This window comes from Nannobrachium achirus (assembly GCF_963921795.1).
Source record: "Nannobrachium achirus genome assembly, chromosome: 18".
NCBI classification, from domain to species: domain Eukaryota; kingdom Metazoa; phylum Chordata; class Actinopteri; order Myctophiformes; family Myctophidae; genus Nannobrachium; species Nannobrachium achirus.
Window position 1 is genome coordinate 29181679 of NC_137825.1, and position 27397 is coordinate 29209075.

Here is a 27397-nt window from a genome sequence, read left to right on the forward strand (position 1 = left end):
TCCATGTGTGCGCACACAACGTGCGTGTGTGACTGAGCGTGCCGCGTGCGTCGTCGTGTCGGCTCGTGTGCGCGCGCGTGTGCCTACTATGAGCGCGTGCCGTGTGTACACAAGGAAGACTCCATTCCATTGCATAGTAGCCAAACAAACATCCCAAAATGTGGTGTTTTTCTTCCGTGCGCGCGTCGTGTGCGCGTGTGTGACTGCTACTGTTTGTGCGCTGCGTGCACAGTGCACACGTTGCGTGCAGTGTGCACGCGGCTGTGCACGGCTGTGCACGCGGCTGTGTCGTGGGGCGGAGCATAAGAGTATAGCCTATATATATAGATAGAACTACAGAGATTTTCACACTAAACGTTATTTCTTTATAAAAATCCCAAAGAAAATCTTTTTTTATATATTTTTTTGTTTTGATTTGTCTGACAACAATACTTTATACATGTATGATGTCACAGAAGCCAAAAAATAAAAGTTTCAAGAGAAAGAAATGCTTGAACAAGTGTCTTTCACAAAAGGGCCAATTTCGTGTTTTGCTCCACTCTGGGGAAGAGCAGACCGTTTTAAAACTAATAGAACCAAACATAGCTGAAACCCCTGGTTAACTTCTGGTGAAAGTGCACGAGTTGCACTTTATTTGAGATACTGGGTGAATTTTTTTGGTCTTTTTGATAATTCTCAGTAGAGCTAGAAAGACTGGTGAAAATAGTAGACTATAATGGTGGCATGGGATAGAGCAGGCCAGTAAACAGTAGCATGGAAAGTGTTAATAGGGTTTTTCAACTTTTCACACAGAAGTAGGATCTCGACAAGTTACTTTTAATACAAGAGGCAGACATCCAAATGGACAACAAATGAAAAAAATATACAATACATCAAACACGACCACAAAACAAAAGAAATACAATGCCATAAAGTCCCGGGTACTTAGACACATACAGTACATAATGTAACGGTATGGTGCGCTAACACCACGCCTCGAAATATAATTTCGTCAACCAATCATCAAGGATGATGATACACGAAAGAAGTAGAAGATGTTCTGTTAGCAATACACATTATATAGTTTTAATGTTTGACAGCACAATCGTCAGTTTATTTTGGATTCATGTCAATTTGTGTTTTCATATATTTAACCACTTGAACTGTCAATACTTAATAAACTTGACCTTTCACTCTGTACTTTGTCTGCACAAAGTTTTTTCCCCTCTACACCAAAGCTCTTTGACAAAAATAGCCGATCTAAGCTCTGCGAGGCATTGTGATCTTGTAGATCTGCTATTTTTTGCTAAAGTTCTCAGAATATGGACATTATATTAGGGTTCAAGCGGTTAATATAAAAAAGGATGGGGAAAAAAACATTCTATCACTCAAAGATTTGGAGGACCCCCTGTAGTAACTCTGAGGACCCCCCCTGTTGAAGACCCTTGATGTAAAGCCTAGGGCAAAATGGAAAGTCAATCCTTCTCATTTTTAGTTTTCAACTGTTCATTCTGTTTCCTATTTTTTTGGAACTAGTTTTTGGCCAGTTGTATTATTTTGTATTTTGTTGCCAGCTTGCACTGTGAATCTTTTGGAGGTGAATAAAATAAGCCTTTCCACCCACCTAATGTCATTTCTAACTGTAAACTGTTACATAATGTCATAACGACTGATTGTTACAGAATGTGTCCACTTTGCATTGTAGGCTACAAGGTGATAAAGTCCCTTGTTTGTGTCAGTGTGTGCGTGTGTCGTGCGTGCGTGCGTGTGTGTGTGTTTCCCCCTCCACTTTAGAGAATACAGCCCCCCCCCTTCTTAAGATGATATTTACAATGATGTTATGTAATGGCTGACCAAATAAGCTGTTTGAAGTAATTGGCAAGGTTGCATGTTAAAGGTGTTTTTGTTTTCTAGACCTTGGTGGTGGTGCCGGTGGTGGGCTGGTGTGGTGGGAATGTCCTGCTGTAAATAAACAACTTTATTCATGCCTCTCATCTATCTTCATCTTGTTATTCAAGCAGAGCCATTAAAATAATAAATAGGCCATTCAATTTCCTATGTTCCAAATTCCTTCAGTTCAATATAACCTGGTGTTTTCAGACAATCACAGGAAAAGTTTTGCAAGGTAGAACTTAGTCCAACACTGCCCACAATTAATCAGCTCCGCCCACAAATACTTTACTTTACTTTATTTATTTATTTGGACAGGACAGTACCAGTTAATGAACACATTGACATTGACATGTTGCAATAAATACAAACATACAAAAATCTCAGCGTAAACCAGCCGGAGTTAGCTTAAAGCTAAATTTCATCCGTTGTCCTCACATAAAACAAGAAACAAAACAAGACTAACAATAACAAGAACAGAACAGTACAGTACAGGGCGAACAAAACACAACAAGAACAAGGTGCTTGGCGCAACAAAGTGCCTAGTGCGACAAAGTGCTTAGTGCCAGAAGTAAACTAAAAATCCACACAGGAGAAACTGGCTGAAATTGTACCAGTGCTAGTAAAGCAAGCCTGATAAAAGTATCAAACATGCACAAAATTCAACAGAACACAGTTTTTTTTTTAACCAATAATTTCGCGGACCCCCTGCAGTACCTCCGCGGACCCCCTGTTGAAGACCCCTGCGTGTAACCATTACTGCTGCTCCTACCACCCCACCACGACAGGTGGCGACAGTGTGCAATATGATTTCATTGGAAGAGTCGTAGTAGTAGTAGTTTACTTGTTGAATGACAACCAGAGGAAAGTTTACTTTTTAGCTTTTCTGCTCTTTGAGCAGCAACTCTTCCACACATCAGCGTAGTTCCACTTCACTGTGAACTTTAATTAGAACTTTTTATTTTAGGTATTCCCATCGCTTTGGAAAAATGCGGGATCGAACAAAGGAATTAAATGTGAGTTTCAAGAGGTGGGGAGGAGGAAAAAAATGGCTAACATTAGCATTAGCTCGCAAGCCCTCCTCCTGCTAAAGTTGGAACTAAAACATCAGTGATTCTAACATGACACCTTGAAGTGACGTTTTAGTTTATTGGTCTAATCTACTATTTAATTATTTCTGCGGTGACATTTAATCACCATGTTTGCATGTGTATGTGTTATTGATTTCCCCAACTTCCGTTCAGTGAAGTTGTGTGTATTCCTTCAGGATGTGACAGGACAGGACAGGGCAGGGCAGTCTGTACTGTGCTGCCTGCAGGGCACACAGGGTACATTCACGTCTCTTAGTTCATTGAACTCCCAAGAAGGTACAATATCAGGGCTCATCAATATGTCCGGGCCTTGTTCATGGACATTTTAGATTGACTCGCCATTACAATATTCTTATTTTGATCACAAGACCCAATTACTGAATGTCAAGTCTCCAGGGTCTCTTCAGAATAGACCTATGTACGACACTGATTTACTACAACACTATGGTATAGTATGTGTCCCAGTGGTAGTGGTTCTCAAATGTGTTATTTGCAAGGACCCCCTTAACTCTGAGAGGGTACAAATGGACGGGTACATTTGGTTCCATTTGAACACTCACAGTTACAGACATGTTATGGTCATCCAGGGCTTGCTCTTATAATGTCTACTAATTTTGTGGGTCTTTGGCTAAAATTGACAGTACAATAAATAACCACCAAATGGACCCAAAAAGTGTCCATTTATTTTGTAACGTCTCTTGAGTTACAAATGGATACATTACATACATTTGCCCCATCAGCATTAACATGTTTTCTCCCCACTCACAGAATGCAGATTGTTCAGATGAGGATGACGAGGGTACAGCCCTCATGATCAAACCTGGAACCTCTACGGGCAAAGAGGAGAAGGACAATGAAATCTTTTTTAGGAAGGTAAAATAAGCCATCAAATCCATGATTACACCATATACTGTTGTAGATATCGTAATGTTTTTTTTTTTTACATTGTATTTCAGGTCTATCGATACTTTTTGAGTGTGTGATGGGTGCACCATTCATGTGAATTGCTTATACATTGCATTTGGTTATTGTTTACAATTACACACAACTGACATGAGTTAATCAGATCACGTATCGGCATTCCTTTGGTTATGTTTTGGCTTTTCTAAACATTGATCATGCTCATGTCACTCATTGTAAGTCTGGTCACATAATTGTCGTTCTAAAAATTACTTACTAGTCTGTGCATGAAAGAAGAGTTCTTAGACATTTCCTATACTGGTTCTGATTTAGATTACCGGTAAATGTAATGATTAACTTCATTATTGTAGCTCTCTATGATTATCTTCATGTGATTCTTGGTATTATATATATATATATATATATTTTGTGTTTATTGCATCGATGGTTCTAGGAAGTGAGTACACCTTACATTGATCTTTTGTGTGTCATATATCTAGATTCTAGATTCAACTTTATTCCTTGTCAAATTCAAACATTTGTTTTTATATTAAAACAAAAGTACAGAAATATATTGCAATAGAGGGTATGGACATGCATAAAGTGAGTGGCAAAGCGAGTTCAATGTCGTTTAACACAATCAGATAGGACTTTTCTGTTTGGATGAATGGGCTGTCAAGGCCAGAAAGTAGTTTTCTTTTGCCACTCAGTATGCCTTCCCACATAACTTCCGGTTTGATGATGATGTCACGTGCATACTCTATATAATCATTAAATAAACCACCATTGTATCATTTTCAAAATTGTATACTGTACAACTTGGATATTCCATATATATAGTTAGATAGAGTGGGCTAGTAGTCATGCTCCTATTGCTAAAACCTAAAACACTGTCTTTACTATGTTCAGGTCCAAGAAATCCACGAGGGACTGGAGAGTATCCGAAAGAAAGTCACTGACCTCGAGAACAAACAGAAAACAGTGCTGGGTGTAGCACTACCAGAGAATGGTCAGTAATCATACACTCTCATCTGTTGGTCAGGACTTGGTGGTTAAATTTGGAGTTGTATCAGGGTGCCAGTTAAAGTCTGCAGTAGGCCTACCGTGAACGTAGATCAGCTTCTCTGCTGTCCTAACTGCCAGGTTGGAGTCTAAATTCTTCTCAGATCAGTTTACAGATGACCGCATTCTGTGTAGACTCGAGTTTAGGATGGTTTCATTTGTGTTTTCTGACATGATGTTTGCTGAGTACAATACTTTACCCCCTCCTGATTTAGATATGAAGAAAGAGCTCCAGATGCTACGAGATGAGATCAAAACGATGGCCAGTCAGATCCAAAAGAAACTGAAGAGTGAGGATTATCTGATTCTGCATACTGTTTCAATTATTTTTTTTTAATTCAATCACACTGGAATAGATGTTGCACTTCTATAATAACACTTATGTGTTATCTTTCAGCCATTGAACCCAAAAAGGGAGCAGATGACGGACCATATGTGTCCATAAACGTGAGGATGCAGCGAACCCAGGTAGGATCTTTATTCATTCACGTGTTGCATGAAAGTCTGTGTTTCGAGTTCCCTAGCACCTAGCACCAACAGTGCTGTTCTCGCATTACCTAAGGTTGTAGTTTGTATAAAGTTAGTCACAATGAAATCAACAGTGTTTATACAAATACTACAGCTGCAAATTCAGCATCCATTAAAAAAAGTAAAAGGTTTCAGTTTAAGATTCTGTAGTCATCACTGAAGACTGCAGACACATTGTGTGTGTGTGTGTGTGTGTGTGTGTGTGTGTGTGTGTGTGTGTGTGTGTGTGTGTGTGTGTGTGTGTGTGTGTGTGTGTGTGTGTGTGTGTGTGTGTGTGTGTGTGTGTGTGTGTGTGTGTGCGTGCGCGCGGTTCAGTCGGCTAACCTAAATACTTAACGTGGTCTCCCGTTCTGTCTGTAGCATGGCGTCTTGTCCAGGCAGTTTGTGGAACTGATGGGCCACTGTAACACCATCCAGTCTCAGTACAGAGACCGCAACGTGGAGAGAATACAGAGGCAGCTCAAGATCAGTAAGCGTTTAGTGCATTCCAGCGGGTCATTTTGTGAATTAAACTGCTTTTTTTTTTACTGTGCAACTCCCATTCATATCTACTGGGAGATTCTGATCCGTTCCTTGTTGTGGTTTATGACGTGGTCCTCATTATATCCCTGACGTCTGTTTAAATCCAGGTCATGGGCCATGACGTTTCTTACAACTTTCTGAAAATCATTTTTTACATTCAAAGCCCATGACACTAATATGAATCTCCCTCCTCAGCCGGTAACAATGTAACTGATGAGGAGCTGGACTCTATGTTGGAAACCGGACAAACAGATGTTTTTACACAGAACGTGAGTGTGTCCTTCTTTCCAAATACAGGTCATGCGTTATACTTAAAATTTGAACAATAACTAGTACCACTACCAACCTGAAGATGTGTTTAAAATAGATCATTACTGTCATATCATTTGATATATATCATTATCATTACTGTTACGATGATTGACTCAAAAATAAAAAATAAAATAAAAATGTAAATGTGATCACATACTTGTTTTGTTGCCACTCTCATTGCCCAAACTGGACTCAAGGCGTGGTAAGCAACACCATATCCAAGAAACTGTAGTTCCTACGTATCAGTGTAGTATGACTGCCATAGCTGTAGGAGACAATGCCCCTGTAGCAAAAAAGAAAAGAAAAAAAAACTTGTTACACACAACATTTGATCAGTATGATTTTCCACGCCTATCTATCCAGATCTTGATCGATGCCAAAGCTACCCGGCAGGCACTGAATGAGATTGAGTCACGACACGACGAGATCCTGAAGCTAGAGCGGAGTATCAGGGACCTACACGATATGTTCCAGTACCTGGCTATGGAGGTGGAGGCACAGGTAACGCTCCATCAGAGAAGCTTCTCCTCTCTCGCTTAGCTTTTTGGGGCTTTTCAAAGTTGTCTGATTTGGGTTATTCCTTTTTTGTGTTCCCCTTCCACACTCCCTCCCTTCTCCTGCAGGGGGAGATGGTAAACAACATCGAAACCAACATCATCCAGTCATCGAACTATGTGGAAAAGGCAAAGGGAGATGTAGAAAAAGCTGTTACATATCAGCAGAAGGCACGCAAGGTACAATGTCATGCACTTTTATTAATTGACCCATAGAAATTGAACATAGAATTGCTTGTTGAACCAATTACTCTCTCTCTTTCTACCCTCCCCTTCCTTTTCCCACAGAAAAAGATTTGGATTGCGGTGTGTCTTGCCATCCTCATACTTATTCTAGTCATCTCCTTGGCATCTGCCTTTGGTTGGTGAGCTCCTGTGTTGGCTCTTGTCCAATCTGGAAAAATACAACATCACAAACTTAAGGTCATATTTCATATACAGTATAGATAGATGTCCACATGTCCATACCAACAGGGTGTTGGAGAATTAGGTCAATGACTTTCAACATTTCTCCCCTGTGCCCACTATCAGGCTTTAGTCTTTTCACATTGCTGAGTTGTGTTCACTGACACCCACACCCCATCCCAATGTTAGACCTTTCCTTTTTTTTAAGGAAGACATGTCCTCTCTGTTCTCATCTTTTAACTAACGTGGTGTTAAAACACTAACACGTAGACAGTTAGATACGTAGGCACACATTCTCTACCACACTTCCACAGATTGAATTCTGCTGGCTTATGGAATCTCTCTGTTCAAACTTGGTCCTCTGTGAACACCACCAAGACCATGAGATGGAGGACTTGTCATGTCAGCTTGTGTTTTTGTGTTGGTATACATTTTGCTGGACCCACCTCAACTCACGTGTCTGTGAGCGAGGAAAAATGCAGTATTGGCAACACTGATATGGCGCTGATCATAATCTACTCAGGAAAAACCTGCTAGTTATGTTGATTCTCATTATGTGGCTGTTTATAAATGAATGACAAAAGCAAATAACAGTTCTATTAGCCCAGGGCTTGTTTTTAAAATGCATATAAATAGACTAATATAATTGTACATAGCCAATATTGTTTTGGTGAGCAATGCAGTTGATTGAAAAACTTGAACATTGTATGAAACTGCATTCATGTAACCAGTGTAAATAGAGAAGCTCTTTTATATGGAATCCACCTGCCTCTTTGAGGACTTCTGAGAAGGGGCCTGAGCACTGCATGGACTTCCCCAAGGCTCCCACCCATCATTTGTGTATATATATATATATATTGAACATTGTTCTTTAAGCTGCTATGTGAATATTTTGTCCGCAGCAGCAATAGAATCCTTTTTAAAATAATTGTCATAATGGAGCCTGTCAAGTCCTTTGTGTGTTACTAGATAGTTCAAAGGGCCAGAGACCATCATCATCTGCACTAATTGTATTGTTAATGAGGGACGGTGTGTGCTGTTACTGTTCTGCTTTGAGAACCATAACCTTTTTTTTCATCTCTTACATCTGAATTCCGATGTGGTGTTTCAGTCAAGAAGCTGTGACACCCCTAATGTCTTCGGTTTGTAATTTTCCTAGGCTAAACAAGTGCATTGTTCCTTGCACTGAAAAGTAAGCGTTTTGGAATTCCTTGCTTAATCATTGTCATCATGTTTCTTACACTTTGTGATGTGTGAAGAAATTTAACTTAATGTCAAGGAAATGTGTTAAATCATGCACAGCGTCATTGGCTGTTAAGTTGAGGGAGAAGAGAGCAATAACTGCTCTGTAATCTGGCTATTGAATTTGTATCACTCATTTCATTTATTTTAATGATCCGTTTTTAAAATAAAATACTGCCATGTTATACAATGTGATATCCGGTCTCTTCATTAAGTTAAAAGCGCCATTCTTTTGCTGATTAACTAGATTGAGAAACTTTTTTTAAATAGCTTGAACTGTGACAAGTGGATCTCCTGACAACCTAACTCCAGTGAAGTCCCCATTTTTAAGGGGGTGTTTCAGACTGGAAACCCACCCCCCAACTCGACTCTCCCAACTATATACTTCGGGAAGCCTTTCCGAACATGGAGATCTTCTGACATCTGAAGGATTCAATTCAAATACCATAACTAACTTGATGTTTCACCACCATTTCCACCACCAAGTGTTTACACAGGAGCTGATGTAGCCATCCCTTACATTAGTGCTTATAGCTTTAAAAGGCCTGTCCATCAGTTCAGAAATTGACTAATTGTAGCTATAAGTTACAAATCTTCAAATAAAAAATCACACCCGTGTGAAGTGGAGCTCTGTGTGTGTGTGTGTGTGTGTGTGTGTGTGTGGATCATGTGTACCGATTTTTGTGACATTTGAAGAAAATATGTAGGAAAAGGAGCAAAAAGTGTGTTTTGGAGAAAATTCAAGATGGCGGAAAATCTATCATGGCGCAAATGGGCGTGGCCTATATGGGGAGATGCGTCATGACCCAAGGAATCCAGGGAAAAAATATTTTTAATTTTCCGACCTACGGTTCAAGAGTTACAGGCCAAAACGTAAAGTGGGGTGTTATGGCGCCACCATGCGGCCAAATGACACAATTATTTTTTATTTAATCCTTGAAATCATTATGAACCTCCTCTCCAAGTCTTGAAACTCTAGCCCCTATGGTTTGCGAGAGACAAATAATTGAATGTGAGTTTTTGCGATTCCCATTATAAGTCAATGGGGAAAATTAATTCACTAATAAATTAATATCAATTAAACTATTGAACCTTTCTCTTAGCAAGTTACTAGCCCACGATTCCCGAGTAAGCCGGTCGATTTGACATATGGCGCGAGTGTGTGGTGGCAAAACTGTGGGACTAGTAGCGTGCCGAAGTTTAGGAAGTTCAGGCTACATACAGACACACAGACCCACACGGCCACGTATAGGGAGCCTGTGCTTCACACAGCTCCAAAAATATTTATACGGCCATTTACATTTCCTTACATTTCTGCCATGGTTTAACATGAATCTCAAAATATGCAACCACAGTCACAATTATGAAAACTTAAGAATACAAAAACAAAACATATCAGCTTATTTTTGGTCTTTTTATTCAACTGTCATTTTTTGTCCTTTTAATCTTTCAAGTAAAACGATGTGGAATTACAAGGGAACAAAGGGAATGTAACAAATGAAAAAGAGACAAAATCAAAATAAGACCGTCACCATATCGTCCCCCCTCCCCCCAGCTTAGAAACAGCCGTGGGAAATGCAAGTCCAAAGGGAAATGTGATGATTTATTGTCATCTGGGTACTGTACCAGTTCAAATCTTTTTATTCAAACATTTTATATTCAGACTACACGTGAGAGGAACAATGAATGAAGTCAAGATGACAGTAAAAATCCAGGTGAAAAAAAATAATTTGGTAGCACTGATGCACAGGCTCCTTTTTTAAACGTATTAAGTCGTTACTTCATCGTCAATAACATGACGTTTCACACCCAGTTTCAGGTGCTTCACAAGGCATACTGGGGGTCAAAGCCCATGGCCAAACAGGCACTGTTATTCTTTTGTTTGTATTACATAGATTCTTTGCCCTTTTTTTATATGAATTTCTTTGTGACAATATAGGCCATAAGAAACACAGGCTTTGGGAAGGCAAAAAGAAAATACTATTCTGTAGCTCCCGGTTAGCAAAATAAGTCATGTCAAGATAGGAGCCAAGCAAGAGATGGACGTATTCAGGGTTCCCGGCGGTACATTCTGAGGTACCGTAGAGTAATTATTGATTGGGTTGATGTAAACAAACAAAAGAAAATAGTTAATACTACACCACAATGTATTCAACTGTGGGCCACGTATCGGATGTGCAAAAGGCTAGATTTAGAAATGAAGTCAAGACATGATGAGAGGAGGGGAGGGGCCCAAGCGAAAGACAAGCTCCAGCATAGTGCAGCAGAGATCACATTTACAGATCTGTTGTCTTCCTAATACCCTGGAAGAAATAAAATATCCATAACTTATAAACGGACTGCAAAGAAACAATAGTCAGAACAACTGACAGAAATTTTCAGAAACGAACTGTCTAAAACCTTCGACTTACAATACATCTGGTCACTCCAAAGTATTATTTATTTTCGCACAAAGGATTTTTCATTTAGAACCCTAGCTGAGGGTGCAATCTAATCCCCAACACATAATATCTGAGTTTTCCAGTCTTTTAAATGATTACAGTACATAATGTGAACTAACAACAACTTGCCAATATCACCGTTTGCACCTTTTTAAACCCCGTATCAAGTCCCAAGGTGCTTTAAACCACTGTCTCTATTGTTGTCTTCTCATCATTACACTTCTCAGTGTCACTGAGAGTGTCACTAACTCTCCCCGGTCTGGCTTCCCTGAGCCTTCCCCCAGCTGACAATGGCTGAGCTGGTGAGGGGACCAGGTCCAATTGGAGGGGGAGAGGGCCCGAGAGGCGGGGAGGTCCATGGCTTGTACCACACTCACAGTTCTACTTGCATTCATTAGTGTGGACAAAGCAGCAACCTTGGAGGTTCACGTTTCTCCATTTTCCTATTGTGGTCTGTTACAGCATCCCACTTGCCCCTCTGTCCCTTCCAGTTTGTTTTTTGGCCCTCTGTCCCTATTGTCATGTCTTGTGGTGACGCAGGCCTGAGCGGGTGCTTGCTGCAGGCGAACGGGCATGCGCTGCTGCCAGTGCTGTGATACTGCGTAGCACCCTGTCGGGAGTCCCTTCGGCTCCAGAGCTGCTGCTCACATCCTGTGATGACCTCTGAGACCGCCTACCATCCTTGAGGCCATCCCTTGCCTGGCCCTCCCCATCCTTTCTGTCCCTGTGCTTCCCGCGCTCCGAGCTGCGGTCCCGCTCGCTTCCCGAGGAGGTGGCTCGAGAGCGGGACTCCCTGGGTTCTGTTCCCTGGGAGCTGCCGCTCAGTGTTCGCTGGCTGCTGTTGCTGCTGCTACGGCTCCTACTGCTGTGGCCACCACCCTCACCCTCCCCGTCACTGCTCATGCTGCTGCAAGCACTGTGGCCCCGCGACGAAGACCGACCCTCTCCTTCCCGTTCCTTCCCCTCAGACGACTTTTTACTTCCATCCTTCTCCTTGCCCCGCCTGCACCTCTTGACCTCCAAGTCCATTGGAGGCAGGAGAGAGCCGGGGCACTGTCTGGTGGAGCGGGAGGGCTGAGTGGGAGTGGGGGGTTTGCTGCCACCTGGTTTGTTGTTACTGGTGTTGAGCGAGTTAGTCTGAGGGGAGGCTGGCACACTTTTGCTTTTAGACTTTTGGTTTTTGTCAGTAGAAGAAGCAGGGGAGTTCCCAGCCTTAGCCCCTGGGTCTTTCCTGGTGGTGTGACCAGGGGTGTCCACTCTACCCTTCATGGCTAAGAGCTTGGCTGCTGCATTGAGGGCCGAACACCTCTTGCCCAGAACCTCTGGTTCAGGAGGTTTGGCGGGCACGCTGTTGATTTGTGGTTTGCTCTCTGTTGTGGGCTGAGATCCTGCAGACTTCCTGGTAACCCGGACAGATGATGTGTCGCTGCCGGACTCTGCGGTACTGTTGGACTTGTTTCTGTCAGAGCTTCGTGCTGTCCTCTTCCTCTGTCTGTGGCCGTCTCCCTCCTTCTCCTGGTCCTGTAGCCCACGCTTGACCGAACGGGTTAGCCGACGCTGCTTTCCGCTTTCGGAACTGTCCGAGTCAGAGGAAGAGGAAGGGGACCTGGAACGCCCCCTCCGAGAGGTGGCGGTCTGCTCCTCCTTGCCTCCTTGACTTGTCTTGTCTTCTTTGCACTCGACTTCCGCTTTCTTTATCTCCTCCTCGGCCTTCTCTGAGGCAGCGTCCACTCGCCTCCTTTTAGCAGGATGCCGGTTCTCATATGTTTTTTTGTGATGAGCGTGGCGTGTGAGTGTGGACGAGGAGCAGCTGGAGGATGGAGATGAGGAACGAGCAGACTCCTGACTGCTCTGCCGGCTGATGAGTCTCTTCAGACCAAAGGTGCTCTCATCTCCAGCAACCTTCTCCATCTGCTCCTGTTGCTTGGCCTTCTCTTGCTGATGAGCCACAGGGGTCTCTGACCCAGACGGGGAGGGAGTTGGCGAGTTAACTGAGACACTGGTCCCCGGAGAGCTCTCTGCCTTCCTCTTTATGGGCACAGACTTCGACTCTGTCCCACCGTTGTTGTCCACAATGGTATCGACATCCATGTCTCTCACCGAAACAGAGTCCCTTGCATCTACAGATTCTTTTTGAGTTGGCTTAGAGCACTGCTTCACTGAAACGGTAACAGCAGAGGAGACAATTGAGGGAACGGGTGTTGGGTTGGACACCACTGGAGGAACGTTGGTGGCAGTCGAGTCTGGTATCAGAGGGGAGACGACTGCTGGGGTTTGGGTGGTGGTTGGAGGAGGACTGGTCTTGGTTGTAGAAACAGAAACTGTAGTGCTCACTGCTGAAGTGGCAGTGGGTGCTAGTGTAGCATATGTAACCTTTGTACAGGCTTGCGTAGCAGCAGTGGCAGATGATACCGTAGCTGATACAGTCTTTTCTGTGATGAGGGTAGAGGCTGTGGCTTGTTTGGGCTGGGTTGTTTCAATATTTTTTGATGGGCCTGTAGACATTATTACTTGCGCTGGGAGAGGTGATGTTACTGTGACTGCCTTTTCTGGAAGGGGAGACGTTACTGTAGCCGTTTTTTCTGAGAGAGGTGACGTTACTGTGACTGTCTTTGCTGGGAGGGATGACGTTACTGTGACTGTCTTTACTGATGTTCCTGGGACTGTCTTTGCTGGGAGGGGTGATGTTACCGTGACCGTCTTTGCTGGGAGGGATGACGTTACTGGTACTGTCTTTGCTGGGAGGGGTGACGTGACTGTGACTGTCTTTTCTGGGACTGGTGACGTGACTGGGACTGTCTTTACTGATGTTCCTGGGACTGTCTTTGCTGGGAGGGATGACGTTACTGTGACTGTCTTTTCTGGGTGGGGTGACGTTACTGTGACTGTCTTTACTGATGTTCCTGGGACTGTCTTTGCTGGGAGGGGTGATGTTACCGTGACTGTCTTTGCTGGGAGGGGTGATGTTACCGTGACAGTCTTTGCTGGGAGGGGTGATGTTACAGTGACCGTCTTTGCTGGGAGGGGTGATGTTACCGTGACTGTCTTTGCTGGGAGGGGTGATGTTACTGTGACTGTCTTTACAGACGTTACCGTGACTGTCTTTGCTGGGAGGGGTGATGTTACTGTGACTGTCTTTACAGACGTTACTGGGACAGTCTTTGCAGGGAGGGGTGATGTTACTGTGACTGTCTTTGCGGACGTTACTGGGACTGTCTTTGCAGGGAGGGTTGATGTTACTGGGTCTGTCTTTGCGGACATTACTGGGACTGTCTTTGCAGGGAGGGTTGATGTTACTGGGTCTGTCTTTGCGGACGTTACTGGGACTGTCTTTGCTGGGAGGGATGACGTTACTGGGACTGTCTTTGCTGGGAGGGATGACGTTACTGGGACTGTCTTTGCTGGGAGGGATGACGTTACTGTGACTGTCTTTGCAGGGAGGAGTGATGTTACTGGGTCTGTCTTTGCAGGGAGGGGTGATGTTACTGTGACTGTCTTTGCAGGGAGGGGTGATGTTACTGTGACTGTCTTTGCGGACGTTACTGGGACTGTCTTTGCTGGGAGGGATGACGTTACTGGTACTGTCTTTGCTGGGAGGGATGACGTTACTGGTATTGTCTTTGCTGGGAGGGATGACGTTACTGGTACTGTCTTTGCTGGGAGGGGTGACGTGACTGTGACTGTCTTTTCTGGGACTGGTGACGTGACTGGGACTGTCTTTACTGGGAGAGATGGCATTACTGTAGTCGTCCTTTCTGGGAGGGATGACGTGACTGTGACCGTCTTTTCTGGGACTGGTGACGTGACTGTGACCGTCTTTTCTGGGACTGGTGACGTGACTGTCTTTACTGGGAGAGATGGTGTTACTATATTCATCTTTTCTGGGAGGGAAGACTTCTCTGGGAGGGATGACTTTTCTGGGACTGGTGACGTTACTGTGGCTGTCTTTTCTGGGAGAGATGGCGTTACTGTAGCCGTCTTTTCCGGGTGGGATGACGTGACTGTGACCGTCTTTTCCGTGTGGGATGACGTGACTGTGACTGTCTTTTCCGTGTGGGATGACGTTACTGGGATCGTCTTTGTTGGGAGGGATGATGTTACTGTGACTGTCTTAACTGGGGCTGTGGTGGTCACCTTGGTTGATGTGGTCATAGCTGGAACAGGAGGAGCTGAAGTTGTCATAGAAGTGGACACAGACTTCACAGGGGATGTGTTGGTTGTTGTGACAGTTGTTACTGGTGTCTGTTTGGTTGCCGTGGCCGTCTTTGCCACCGACTGCACTGCTAATGGTTTTGCAGGGCTGCTGCTGGTGGCGGCTACATTAGCCAAAGCTGACTCTGTTCTTGCAGTTGCTGTAACGTCAGTAGTTGTGGACGATAATGCTGCTGATGCAGCAGCACCGACAGATTTGGCCGGGATTGTGGTGGTGACAGTGACCGACCTCACTGATGTACTTCCAGTGATGACCTTTTCTGCAGTCACTGGGATTGCTGTGCTTGGTTTATCCGAAGTTGTAGTTGGACTAGAAGTGGTGACTGCCACAGTCACACTGGTGGCTGTGCTGGTAGTGACAGATTCTGGCATAGAACTGGTGCTGTGCTGAGCAGAGGCAGGGGCTGTGCACTTTACAATGGTAAATTTAGGTGTTGAGACAGATTTTGCTGCAGTCGTAACAGGTGATGAAAGGGTTGCCGTTTTGGAGGCTGCGGTAGTGGCTGCTGAGGCAGGGGCTGATGCTGGAACACCTTTGGTGGCACAAGGTACAGCAGTAGATTGTTTGGAAGCTGTGGTAGGAGCAGGTGTGGTGGCTGTTGGAGCTTTGGCAGAAGATGGGACAGGTGCTGTAGAAACTGTAGGTTGTGTCTCTGTGGGACCTTTTGTAACTTTTTGAGCTAAATAAACCGTTTCTGTCTGTGTCTTCGTGTCTGTGGATGGAGACGGAGCAGGCACAGGTGTAGTAGAGGTGGCAGGTCCTGGTGACGGAGCAGTGCTATTGACTGAAGAAGCAGTGACCGAGTTGGGGTGACTAATGGAAGGTGCAGAGTCTTGGGCTGACATTGTGGCTATGCCTGGAGATGGAGCCGAACTGCTGACCTCGGCTGTGGAGACCGAAGCTTGGTGGATTGAGGGTGATGTTTGAGCTTTGCATGGTGCAGGGGGAACATGTGTTGAGGCTGGGGGTTGTGTAGAGTCTGGTGGTGCTTGAGCCGAGCTCTGTGTGGGATTCTGCTCAGTGGTTGGAACTGGGGTCGGGACCCCAGTTTTAGTGTCTTGTTCCTCAGCTTTGGCAGATGGGGTGCTGACTGACCCCTGACTGGTGCTGGCAGTTAGAGGTAAATGGGACTGGGGTTCAGTGGGGGCAGACAGGCCCCCTGGCTCTGTGCTTGCATCAAGAGGCTCAGAAGTGTTTAATAGTGGGCTTGATATGCCAGTAGTGCTGGCTGAAGGGGGCTTATTAGAGTTCTGTCCTGCACTGTCAGCATCTGGCACATTTAACGGGTAAATCCGAGGACGTCCCCTCTTACGCTTTGGGGATAGAGGGGGGCTCCCCTCCTCACTCAGTGAGGTGGGCTGCGGGGGAGGCAGGGGAGGTGAAAGCACAGTCCCGGGCACACTGAGGGGAGTTTTAGGGGGCCGGCCCCTTTTCCTTTTCACTGGCACCACTGGGGAATTCACACTGGTCTCTGTGGAGGAAGAAGTGCCGGGTGTAGCATCCATCTTCCTGGTTTGGAGCCCTCCCCTGCCCTTGCTCACAAGCTGCTGCTGCTCCACCAACTGGGCAGCCAGGCGAGACTCTGTCTCCAGTCTACGTCTCACAGGCAGGTTCCTTAGCACAGGCATGTCAGGAGAGAGGTGGGGTGGGGAGTAAGGAGGGTATCCTCTGACAGGCTGCGGCTGTACAATGGGGCTGGGGTCTTGGTCCTGAGCAGATTTGGAAAGGGTCCCTTTAGTTTTGCTGTCAGGGCTGGGAGGCGTGGGGTCTCTACTTGGCTCATCGTTTGAGCCACCTGCGATCTCCTCTGTTGTCATCGTCTCCTCTGAGGAGACCACACCTCCAGTACTGCTGCATCTCCTCCTCCTCCTCGTGACCTCCTTCTCTTGCACTACAGTCACAAGCCGCCCAGGCAGCTTCCGCAGGACTTTGGCTGACGGCGAATCCTCAGCCAGGCCCCGGAGGACCTCACCATCAGCAGACTGCCTTTTGCGAGGCGAGCGGGGGAGGGAGCTAGCTGATGGGGGAGACATGTGGCCTTGGTCTTTGTTCTCCTCATCTCTGGCCTGAGCAGAGTACATCTGATGGTCCACCGGGCAGCTGGACTCCGGCGACAACACAGACGCTCCCCTCTCTTTCTCCTCCTTCTCTCTCTCCTTCTCCCGCTCTGCTCTCCTGACGGACCTGCTGTCCATCTCCCCGACAGCCTGCGGTTTTCCCCCAGGAGGAGGAGGAGAGGTTGGGGTGGAGGAAGGCACTGGACTGGAGAGAGAGCGGTTTGACAACGTCCTGGTTCTGACAGTCTGGTGGTCTCTAGCAGGGGAGGAGGCTTTCGAGGATTTGGAGGACTCCTGGAGCCTTGTTGATGAGGTGGTCCTGGGGCTGTCTGTAGGGGCCGGGGTAGCAGCGGCAGCAGAGGTGTCTTTGGCGGCTCCTCGTCCTCTCAGACCCTGGCGGTGTCTGTCAGGCACTTCTCTGGGGGTGGGAGGTTCAGGCTCCGTGTCGGGAGAGGCTCCGCGCAACCTGCCACTGGTCCTGGTGGAGGTGAGGGTGACGGTCTTGTCCTTGGGCTTGCGCCCACGGCGCGCCGGGGCCGGCTGTGAGGGCTCCACGGAGGCCGGTGGGGACGAGAAGTCGTCTTCGTCAGATGAGGCATGGAGTTTCAGGCCCTCCTCTTTGGCCTGGTCCAGACCCTTCCTGGCAGCCTCCACTTGCTCCTAGATAAACAAAAAAAACATAAAGGAGATGGGTAAGATCTATGGGAAGTTAATCAATCTCAATACGATTCACAGAAATATCTTGTGTTGAAAATGGACCCAAAATAGAACTGGAAGGATAAATTTCCCTCCCTTCTTTTTTGTTTTCTATTAATGAGTAGGTATTTTATGTGGACTAAGAAAAGATAATAGCATCTATAATTATATTTCTGTCTATTATTATTATTTAAGTATTATGTTAATGAGAGACAGACTATTGGTTAGTTTAGTAATTCAAGGACAGAGGTCATCTCACCTCAGCTTGCTTCAACTCCTCCTTGCACACATCCTCCAGAGAGGCCTCCAGGAAGTTCATTGCGTAGCGCTCGATTGGAGTTAGCTGGATAGGCAAAACATTTAACACACATGGAAATTAAACATGACATTATAGTCCAAAGCCTGTCTTTCATCTAGTACCCCAAACTGCTACATCCACAGTTAGGCACGTAAAAAAAACACACACACACACACACACACACACACACACTGTAAACACAGTTATTAATCTCTTTTTAGAACACATTTCTTTTTAGCAAAACGACATTCTAAATTAAATCTGTAACTTTGAAATATTGGCAAATAGCTTGATGTGAAAACTAATGTCACAAACAAAATAAAAATATGTATAACAATATATATATATATATATACACACACAATATAAACAAAACTAGAACGGGCCTTATAGAGATAAATACTAGACACATTGGCATTTCATCGCTGCTTTCAGCGACTGCACATTTTATTTATTTCAAAAATCAAACCTCGGTTCGAAGTGAATTTTTATTCTGTGTTCTAGAGCTATGAAATCTGTGTTCTAGATCTATACATTCTGTGTACTTTCTATGTGCTTTAGTTCTATATTTTTATGAATTCTGAATGAATGAATGATTTTGTCTGGAGGGCCAAATTGGCATGTGAAGCTTGACCAATCCTCAATTGGTCAAGCATGCACGGGACATGTACGGGACAGACAAAATTGACCATTAAGATGGGGGGGACATGTACGGGACAGACAAAGCCACACCTTGGAAGCGGCTTTCACCGCTTCAAAAATGTCAATAGAGGATAAACCCCTTGAGATGTATCATCTCGTTCATCTCAAGGGGTCCTCAATTATGACATTATGACAACTCACCTGCTCCACCAGGGCAGCAATTTCTTGCTCAGCCTTAGAGAGCTCCTCAACCTCCTCCTGTTCCCCTCCATCATCCAGCGGGATGTTTTCGTTGAACTCCGCCAGCTCGGCCACCTGCTCCGCCTTGGCCTGGGAAGCAGCCACAATATCCTCCTCGTCCTCTGCACGACACAGTGCCTGGTGGACATGTTGGAAGAGGTCGGTTCATCAGTCACCAGACTAGCAATATCAACCTCGCAGTGGTTCTCAAAGTGGATTTCAGGGACACTCTAGGTCTAAATTGACCCTTACAAGTCTGGAACCTTGACAAACCAAATGGACTGTCAAAGTTAAGGGGAGACCTTCAATGTTTGGGAACCACTGAACTAGGGTCCATCAATTTAGCATGAATTATTTTAAGTATATTAAGTCAGTATCAGTAAAACACTGTGGTTATTTCTCAGGTATTTTGTCTCTGGATGTTTTATCATCATTCTGATTTATATAAAAGTAAATCAGTATTACCAAATAAGAGTTAAACAAAAGCTAAAATCAAGGCTCATGTGTCAATTTAGCCATTGGCAACTCAGTAACTCTCTCTGACCTGCTCCAGGATGGTGGTGCTCTGTTTGTTGACTGCTGCCTCCTCCTCCTCCTCTCCCTGGGGCACAGACAGCTCTACCGCCACCTCCCGCCTCTCCCCCTCATTCACATCAAACAGCTCGCGGATGGTTTGCTGAGGGAGGCACAGGGGTTGTTTTTCAGGGCATAGGATTTGACTTTGTGCACAAAGTACCGATACAGTAAATAAAATAATAATTCAGAACTTTAGTTGTATAGATTGCAATAATGTGTGTGTTTAAGTCACAAAATCCCAAGGCACACCTGGACCCGTCTCACGGTACACCAGCGTGACTATGCACACAGTTCGGGAACCCCTGAACTAGAGAATCAATACATACAGTACAGGACCCTATGTTAAGACACATGGGACCGCCGGATCGGTGATCTGTTCAAAGCAACGTACCTCTTTGAAGAAGGCGGTGGTGAAGTTCCCTCCCTCGATGGCCATGTCGCCCAGCATCCTCTTCTGGTTGGCTTTCTTTAGGATGTTCTCCTCCACCGTGCGCTCACTGATCAGCCTTTGACGGAGAAAGACAATGTTAAGCTGTTAAATGGTAGCTGTTAGGTTTTCAAGACAAACGTACTGGCTCCCACAATTATCAGATGCTGCCACCTAACTGTATTCCGGAAGCTCGAGTAGAAAAATAAAGCCAATGGCCCAAAATGGAAATACTAAACATATTTCAAAGATATTTTGAAATATATTTTCGTGAACGCCACGTTGTGATTGGTCGAATACGCTTCTGGTCTAAAGAGCAGATGACAGCTTCCTATTCTATATATATTAAAAGTTTTTCATGGATATTTCAATACAAAGTTTGACCTGCGGTTCATTTAAATTATCATCAATTAATTTCTATTCTACTGTAGAACTTAAAGTATCCGACGTGACCTGAAGCAGTGTACCTGTATATGTGGACATCTCTGGTCTGTCCGATGCGGTGGCATCGGTCCTGAGCCTGAGCGTCCATGGTGGGATTCCAGTCGCTGTCATAGAACACCACCGTGTCGGCGCCCGTCAGGTTGACACCCACGCCGCCGCTTCGTGTGGACAGGATGAAGCAGAAGACCCTCTGGTCTGCGTTGAAGCGGTCCATCAGGGACTGGGAGGGAGAATTGAGGGTTCCACAATGAATATACTTTTCTATGGTAAATGGTGCATTTGTATAGCGCCTTTATCCAAGGCGCTTTACATAGATTGTGCATTACATTCACCCATTCACACACACATTCATTCAACAATGGCGGAGGAAACCATGCAAGGCACCAACCAGGGCTCACCGGTAGCAACTAGGGGTTCAGAGTCTTGCTCAAGGACTCTTCGACACTAACTCTGGGGGAGCCCAGATTCGAATTGGGAACCCTCTGTGTTCTAATGACGGTTTCTCTACCCCTGAGCCAATGCCGCCCCTTCTATGGAGGTAAATACATCACCGTACAACTATATGTGTACCGAACTGAACGTAACAGAAAGGAGTGTGAATGTTCTCTTTGTAGGAGGCTGTCTTAAATGATGGCATATTTCCCAACTACTATTTCCACTGAAGCGAAGTGAAGTATTTATTCATCTGTAATGGAATTAGTCACAGTAGTGGGAGTTCCATTACAACGCTAAATGGCACCTTAATACAGGATGTGAGAACTGGACCCCATTCTATTACAGGTAGAGCAAACACGACTCCTTTGGTTGATGAATAGTGTGTTAAAAGATTTTAATGTAAGCAGTACCTCATTAAATTAAGTCACAATATTCTGCATCTTCTGGATAAAACGTCAGCACATGTACCCTTTTTCCAACAGTAGTAAAAAATAAACAAATAAGGACATGGGCCAATTTTTCCTTTCATACTTAATCATGATTCAACTGGCAGGCAAACGACACACAGACAATAAGAACATGCAAAACCCAGACCTGTCTCTGCTCCACACGGGTGCTGCCGTCCAGACGGAGGTAGATGTGTCCATGGTAGTTGAGGAACTGCTCCAGTACATCCAGCATGCGCGTCATCTGGGTGAATATCAGGACCCGGTGGCCACCCGTCTTCAGCTTTCGCAGTAGTGTTTGGAGTGTCTGCAGCTTACCTATGCACGCACACACACACATTGATGGTTTAGGTCCAAAGAAGTATTTAAGATAATACCTCACCTCCGAGGTGGCTTGGCCTTTGAGATAAGCTTGATATAAATGGATGACATCCTGATGACAGATGCATAAACAGTGTATTAGCGAGGAGTGGAACGCTCCCCGTTTTTTGCAAAAGGTTCACGCCCCCAGTTACTGTGTCCACTCCTCGCGTGACGGAGGCACGGTGTCTCAGACGACCTTGATCCATGTGAGACACCACCGAGCGAGCAGTAGCGAGCGATTCTCTGTGTCGAGCGTTGCGAAGGTCGCATGAGCTGACTCAGTGCCGTTAGAAGTTGTAAACCAGGGGGCCAGAATAGTAAATCTTCGTCCGCCCTACTTTCAGCACCCACAGTTTTGTTGCTCCCGAGCTCCCAAGCCACGAGGGGCATGAACCTTTTGCAAAAACCAGGAGCATTCCATTCCTCGCGTATTATTACGATGGAAACTGAGCTCTTAACAGTGATGGTGTGAAAGCCATTAGCAACAGACTGCAACAATCTGCACATCTGCAAAACCTGTCTATTTGTGCTCCCAACGCCTGCTTCAGTATTTGGTGTGTTGCTGTAGAGATGATCTATTCCATCTCAAGACTTTAATGCTTCCAGGTAAATTAATTGCCCATTAATGGCTTGATGACTTACCACAGTCGTACTGTATGAGCCTCAGGTCTGGGAAGTGGGTCCTCATGTTACACTGAATACGGTGCAGGATGTGTGTGAGAGGGGTGAGCCGGGCTGACAGCTCAGCGGTAAAGAGGGCCTGCTTGTGGCTCAGAGAGGGGGGAGGATGGCAGCAGTGCATGGAGATGGTTGGAGCCTCCACTGGAGGAATCACAAATGTAAACCTGAGATGAGAGACAAGAGAAATGTTGTGGATGAGCTATTGTATATGATGAACTGTATTCCTGAACATGAATACCGTAACCAGGATATGTATTTGAATGTACGTAAATACAGGGCATTACAAGTACAGTCCATGTGGAAACAATAATATTCAACCAGCCGGTCATCTACCTACCTGTCAATAACGTTACTAAGCAGCTCTAGTCGCTCCTCTGTGGTGTGGATGGCTTCTCTCAGGGCATCACTCTGGCTCCACTGGTTGCCTTTCTGCTGGGACTGCACTAACAGGCAGCTGCTGTGACCTGACCGACCCCAGTCCCCGTTTGGGCCAAGGCGAGCCGGCGAAGGGCAGGGTCCGGGAAGGAAGGTGAGAAAGTCTAGGACCTCTTGGCCATAGACGGGCTTGGCCCCGCAGTGGTGATCATTGACCCGGGAGATGAGGTCCAGTCGGCTAGCATGCTGCCGCTTACGGCTGTCTTCCAGCCACGACTGGAGGGGAAAGAGGGACGTGCTGTTGGTCACGTAGAAAGAATGGAGGTGTAGCAAGGGGAACTCTTGATTTCGGTTATCTTGCAAATAATAAGACCATCTCTGAAGGCTGTTCAAAAGGTATGCTAAATTAAGCATTAAAAAAGGAAGGGTGCAACGCTACTGGAACACAGCCTGAAGGTTAGTAGATTCAAATATTGCTTTCAGTCTCAACTGTAGGATAGAATAAACGAATTATCTAAAAAGCAGTGCTTATTCAAACTTGTTAGTATATTATTGAGAAGTTGAATTTTCTTCTCAGGAGGGCTATCATTTGAAGAGGAATTAAGCACAGCTGGAGCAGCTTCATGTACAGTTTGAGAAAAAGGATTATGAATGGGGTAGTTTATTTGAGGTGTGAACAGGATGTTGTGGCCTCACCATGTAGAAAGGAGAGCGTGGAGGTGGGGGAGGTACAGGCCTAGGCCGATGGGGGGCTTTTCCAGCTGCACTGGAGCTGGACTTGGTAGGCAGTGCTATTTTACTGGAACTGCTGTCATCCTTTGGGGGCGCTGCTGAAGCCTTGGATGAAGACGAGGAAGATGCGGAGGACGCATTTACGCGAGTTGGAGCTGAGGAAAGCACAGAAAAAGTTCAATAAGTCCATTACACAGATTTGCTTTTCCTACAAGCTGCTGGAAAACATTTGGCACGAGAAAGCACTCATATCTGATATCAAGTATCCATTAAAAATGATTTACTTAGTAAATCATTTTTAATGGATACTTGATAGAAAATGTAGAGTCTACATCCTGATGTATGCAGCAAAACAAAAAGAGGAAAAATATACACTAAATAAAACTGCTACAAGTGCAATAAAACAACCAAATGCAACAACTATTCCAACATCTGCCGTTGCCATGCAAGAATACAACCTTGAGAATTAAAGCTTTGAGCGAAAACATTTTTTTCTCCTTCGCTCACCTGGCTGTTCAGTACTTGCTGGCGGAGGCTGCACTACTTTGAGTATAGGGCGAGGGGGCTGAGGGTGACTAGGGGTGGAGCAGGGGATTCTGGGTGGGGCTATGGTATAGGTGGCAGTGGCAGGACCAGTGGTACGCTGGGCGATGTGAAGTGGAGTGGGGTTTCTGACAGGGGTTGTGTTGGGATGCTGGTGTTGGGACGGGGATGGATGGGGGGCCAAACGAGGGGAAGGGGCCACTGCCAGGGTGGGCACAGGCCCACTGTCCTTGCCTGCTGCTGTGTGCTGGCGCACCACAATCTTCACTATCCCTGGACTGCTCACCATGGATGAGGACACTGAGGACAATCACGGAGAGGACACAATGTAAACCATCAGCAACGAGGTATTTTGCACAAAGCATGTACATACGGTAACATTGCAGTTATTTTTCAAGGCAGGGGCTCTCTGAGGAGCCTGAAGAATAACAGCAACTCTGATTATTTTAAAGATATCTTTTGGGCTTTTCTGCCTTTTTATTCATAGTACAGAAGACAGGAAACGGGGAGCGACACGCAGCAAAGGCCATCGGGATCACGATTTGAACATGCTGTCAAGCATCAGAGGCTATGGGTTATGCGCCTGGACCGCTAGGCCAGCGGGCGCCCCGGAGACCGGTATTCTGCAGGGAAATTAACAAGGAGATTTAATCAAGGAAGTCAGATTGAAACTAACTGAGGAGCACTTGATCTGCCAGTCAGAAACTGAAAACTTAAGAAAGTGATTGACAGACAATCAATATTGTAGAGAGGGTTTAACCCATTTAGGCCTGAACACATTATGACGCAATATTTTATGCTTTAACTATTGAAAGATAGCAGATATACAAGCTCACAGCGCGGCACCGAGTGCCACGCTGCGAGCTTGTAGATCTGCTATTTTTGAAAAATTGTGAAAATTTGAATTTTGACCTGATTCTATAAGTGTCTTTTGAATCCTTCTAAGGTTTTTTGAAAAACCTATGTTTCTATATGTCAGCAATCTGGCCCTCCATCGTCAAAGAAAAGGTCCTTTTCACTTAACTGGAGCTCAGTTAGTCTGTTCTTGAGAGACTACTATGTCAGTGGTTCTCAAACCTTTTCATGTGAAGGACCCCCAAACTGATATTTATTTGGCCACGGACCCCCCATCTCAAAATATTTAGTTCCAGGGACCACCCCAGAAGCAAAATTTGAGATACAAACGTTCGCTTTGAAAATACACATATTCAAAGATTTGCACAAATTTTCACGACTTTTTTCAAAAATAGCAGATCTACAAGCTCACAGCGCGGCACCGAGTGCCGCGCTGTGAGCTTGTAGATCTGCTATTTTTCACTGGTTAAAGCAGTCAATAATTTTAGGCCTAAATGGGTTTAAACTGGGTCTCATTGACTGGCAGAGTGGGAGAAAGAACAGAGAGAACGGAGGAACAGAGGAGGAACCTTGCGAGGAGACACTGTGAGGCAGCTGGGTCCCAGAGGGAGTTGGAGAAGAGGTATGGAGTGTGTTGGCTGTACTGAGGACAGCCACCTGTGCAGGTTGGCTGATCAGGTGGTGCTGCCCCCCGCTGGACACCAGGTGCATCACATTACCTGTGGAGTGGAGGGAAGAGAGGAGAAAAATAATTCGGTCACACATAACACACTTTTAGAATTATTTGCATAATTCTCATTTCTACACCAGAAACAGAAGCCATTCCCACCCTTATACAGTGAACATATAATTTATATATACTTAATTTTTCAACAAAAGGGTCACTTTATCTTGACACATGCAAGACATGGCATGGTGAACTCTAAGCAGTTTCGTTTCATTCATCGAACAGTAAGAACTAAGAACATGCCACCACTGACACCAACCTTGGACTGGGCGTGGCTGAGCCATAGGAACTTGGTGGATCTGTGCCCCAGACAGAGTGAGCTTGTTGCCCTGCAGCTGAAAGGTGACTGGTTTGCTGCCCTGGCATGACATAGGACGGCCCGCCAGGGAGGCAAGCTGGGCTATACTGACCACCTCGCCAGCTGAGGATGACAGTGACAGAAAGGGGGATACAAATCATTAAAACTCATCAGCCTTCATTTCTTGATTAATGACAAGAAAGGCAGATTAAACCCTATCAACTTAGTTGACCAGAGTCCCCCTCAGGTCTATACAAGGCCTGCCTGTTTTCCCAGTAAATGTCTTTGTAGAAAATAGGAAATTCTAAATGCTCACAACGACGTGTTGCAAAGCAACGCATTGTGAGCTTGTAGATATGCTAATTTAAAATCGTACTGACATTACTTGACTTGAATTGAAGAACTGACCCAGTAAAACATGAAATGCCTGTAATATCGCTGGCCGTGGGATACATTTTGGTTTGTCAGGAATGCTGATTGCTGAATGAGTAAATGGGATCGGCACATTGTTGGCTGTTTGGAAACTGATGGTTATTGTTACGCTTGGGTGTTTCAGCAATGTGGAATTAGTAACAGACATTGACAATTATAGGCTGTCACCGCGCCCACCAGGCCAGCAAAAAACAAGCATGCACATAGTTCCAATTTGTCGATCTAAACATGAAAACTGATTCTGTTAAATAATTCAGATCAGAATCAGTAACACATGAAGGGTGATTTATACATAGCTGCACGCTGACACTTTTCTTTGCATTGCAATGATTGTACCGTTTTACACAAACACTTTTTGTTGTGAGGACAGTGTAACCTGGTGTTAGTGTTGTTTCTCTGCATTGTGCAGGATAGCTGTATACATTTATACTTTTGTATAGGTGTATACATGTGAGAATTTTGCATAGGTGTATACTTTGTATACTGTTGTTCTTGTTCTTATTATTAATTACTTTGTATTGCTTTATACTTTCCTTACTCTGTATTTGTTGCCTCTGGACGACTGAAATTCCCCTGTGTGATCATCTATCCATCTAGCTATATCCATCCATCTATCTATCGCTGGTGTCACACACCAAAAATAACTGATCTACAAGCTTTCAGTGCAACACAGTGAGCTTGTAGATCTGCTCTTTTTGGTAAGTGACAAGGTATAAATCAGGCACGTAATCCAAACTAATTAAGTATTTCTAAAGAACATGCTTTCATGGTGTCTTGACAACCCAGCACAAACAACGTTAGAATCAACTTTGTTGTCAAACGATTACAGGTGTAAAAAAATATTTTTGTATATTACACTCCACGCAGGACTACTGACAAAGTACGCAGATATACTTAACTGGACTCACATTACTGCAATGGGACACTGCATATTCAGACAGTGGACTAACCCAAATACATAATATAAACGTTTTATAGTTATATGTGGGGT

The 27397-nt window shown here is 45.0% G+C and overlaps 2 protein-coding genes across 3 annotated transcripts in view; one reads left to right on the forward strand and one right to left on the reverse strand.

The window, feature by feature from the left end:
* The first annotated feature begins 2727 nt into the window (after window positions 1-2727).
* On the forward strand, window positions 2728-8658 carry LOC308302641 (syntaxin-4-like). 2 transcript variants are annotated; one of them, XM_080746910.1, is made up of 10 exons: window positions 2728-2885; window positions 3729-3833; window positions 4770-4869; window positions 5138-5212; window positions 5320-5390; window positions 5811-5919; window positions 6168-6241; window positions 6648-6785; window positions 6908-7018; window positions 7127-8658. In XM_080746910.1, exons 1-10 carry the CDS (start codon window positions 2859-2861, stop codon window positions 7205-7207), a joined length of 891 nt encoding a protein of 296 aa, XP_080603036.1. In that variant the 5' UTR covers window positions 2728-2858; the 3' UTR covers window positions 7208-8658. The 2 variants fall into 2 exon arrangements, with proteins under 2 accessions (XP_080603036.1, XP_080603037.1); XM_080746911.1 differs by lacking the exon at window positions 2728-2885 and adding an exon at window positions 3348-3407.
* Window positions 8659-9918: 1260 nt separating this feature from the next.
* Window positions 9919-27397, reverse strand: part of srcap (Snf2-related CREBBP activator protein) — a 43641-nt gene continuing 26162 nt past the window's right edge. Inside the window, exons 21-33 of the mRNA XM_080746878.1 lie at window positions 25936-26097; window positions 25519-25668; window positions 24059-24394; window positions 23516-23706; window positions 22782-23095; window positions 22406-22608; window positions 21549-21718; window positions 20543-20739; window positions 20040-20154; window positions 19617-19748; window positions 19034-19210; window positions 18152-18235; window positions 9919-17856 (exon numbers count right to left, since the gene is read on the reverse strand). Of these exons, the coding sequence (XP_080603004.1) occupies window positions 11446-17856; window positions 18152-18235; window positions 19034-19210; window positions 19617-19748; window positions 20040-20154; window positions 20543-20739; window positions 21549-21718; window positions 22406-22608; window positions 22782-23095; window positions 23516-23706; window positions 24059-24394; window positions 25519-25668; window positions 25936-26097 (8642 nt within the window). The 3' untranslated portion in view covers window positions 9919-11445. The remainder of the gene's footprint in view (window positions 17857-18151; window positions 18236-19033; window positions 19211-19616; window positions 19749-20039; window positions 20155-20542; window positions 20740-21548; window positions 21719-22405; window positions 22609-22781; window positions 23096-23515; window positions 23707-24058; window positions 24395-25518; window positions 25669-25935; window positions 26098-27397) is intronic.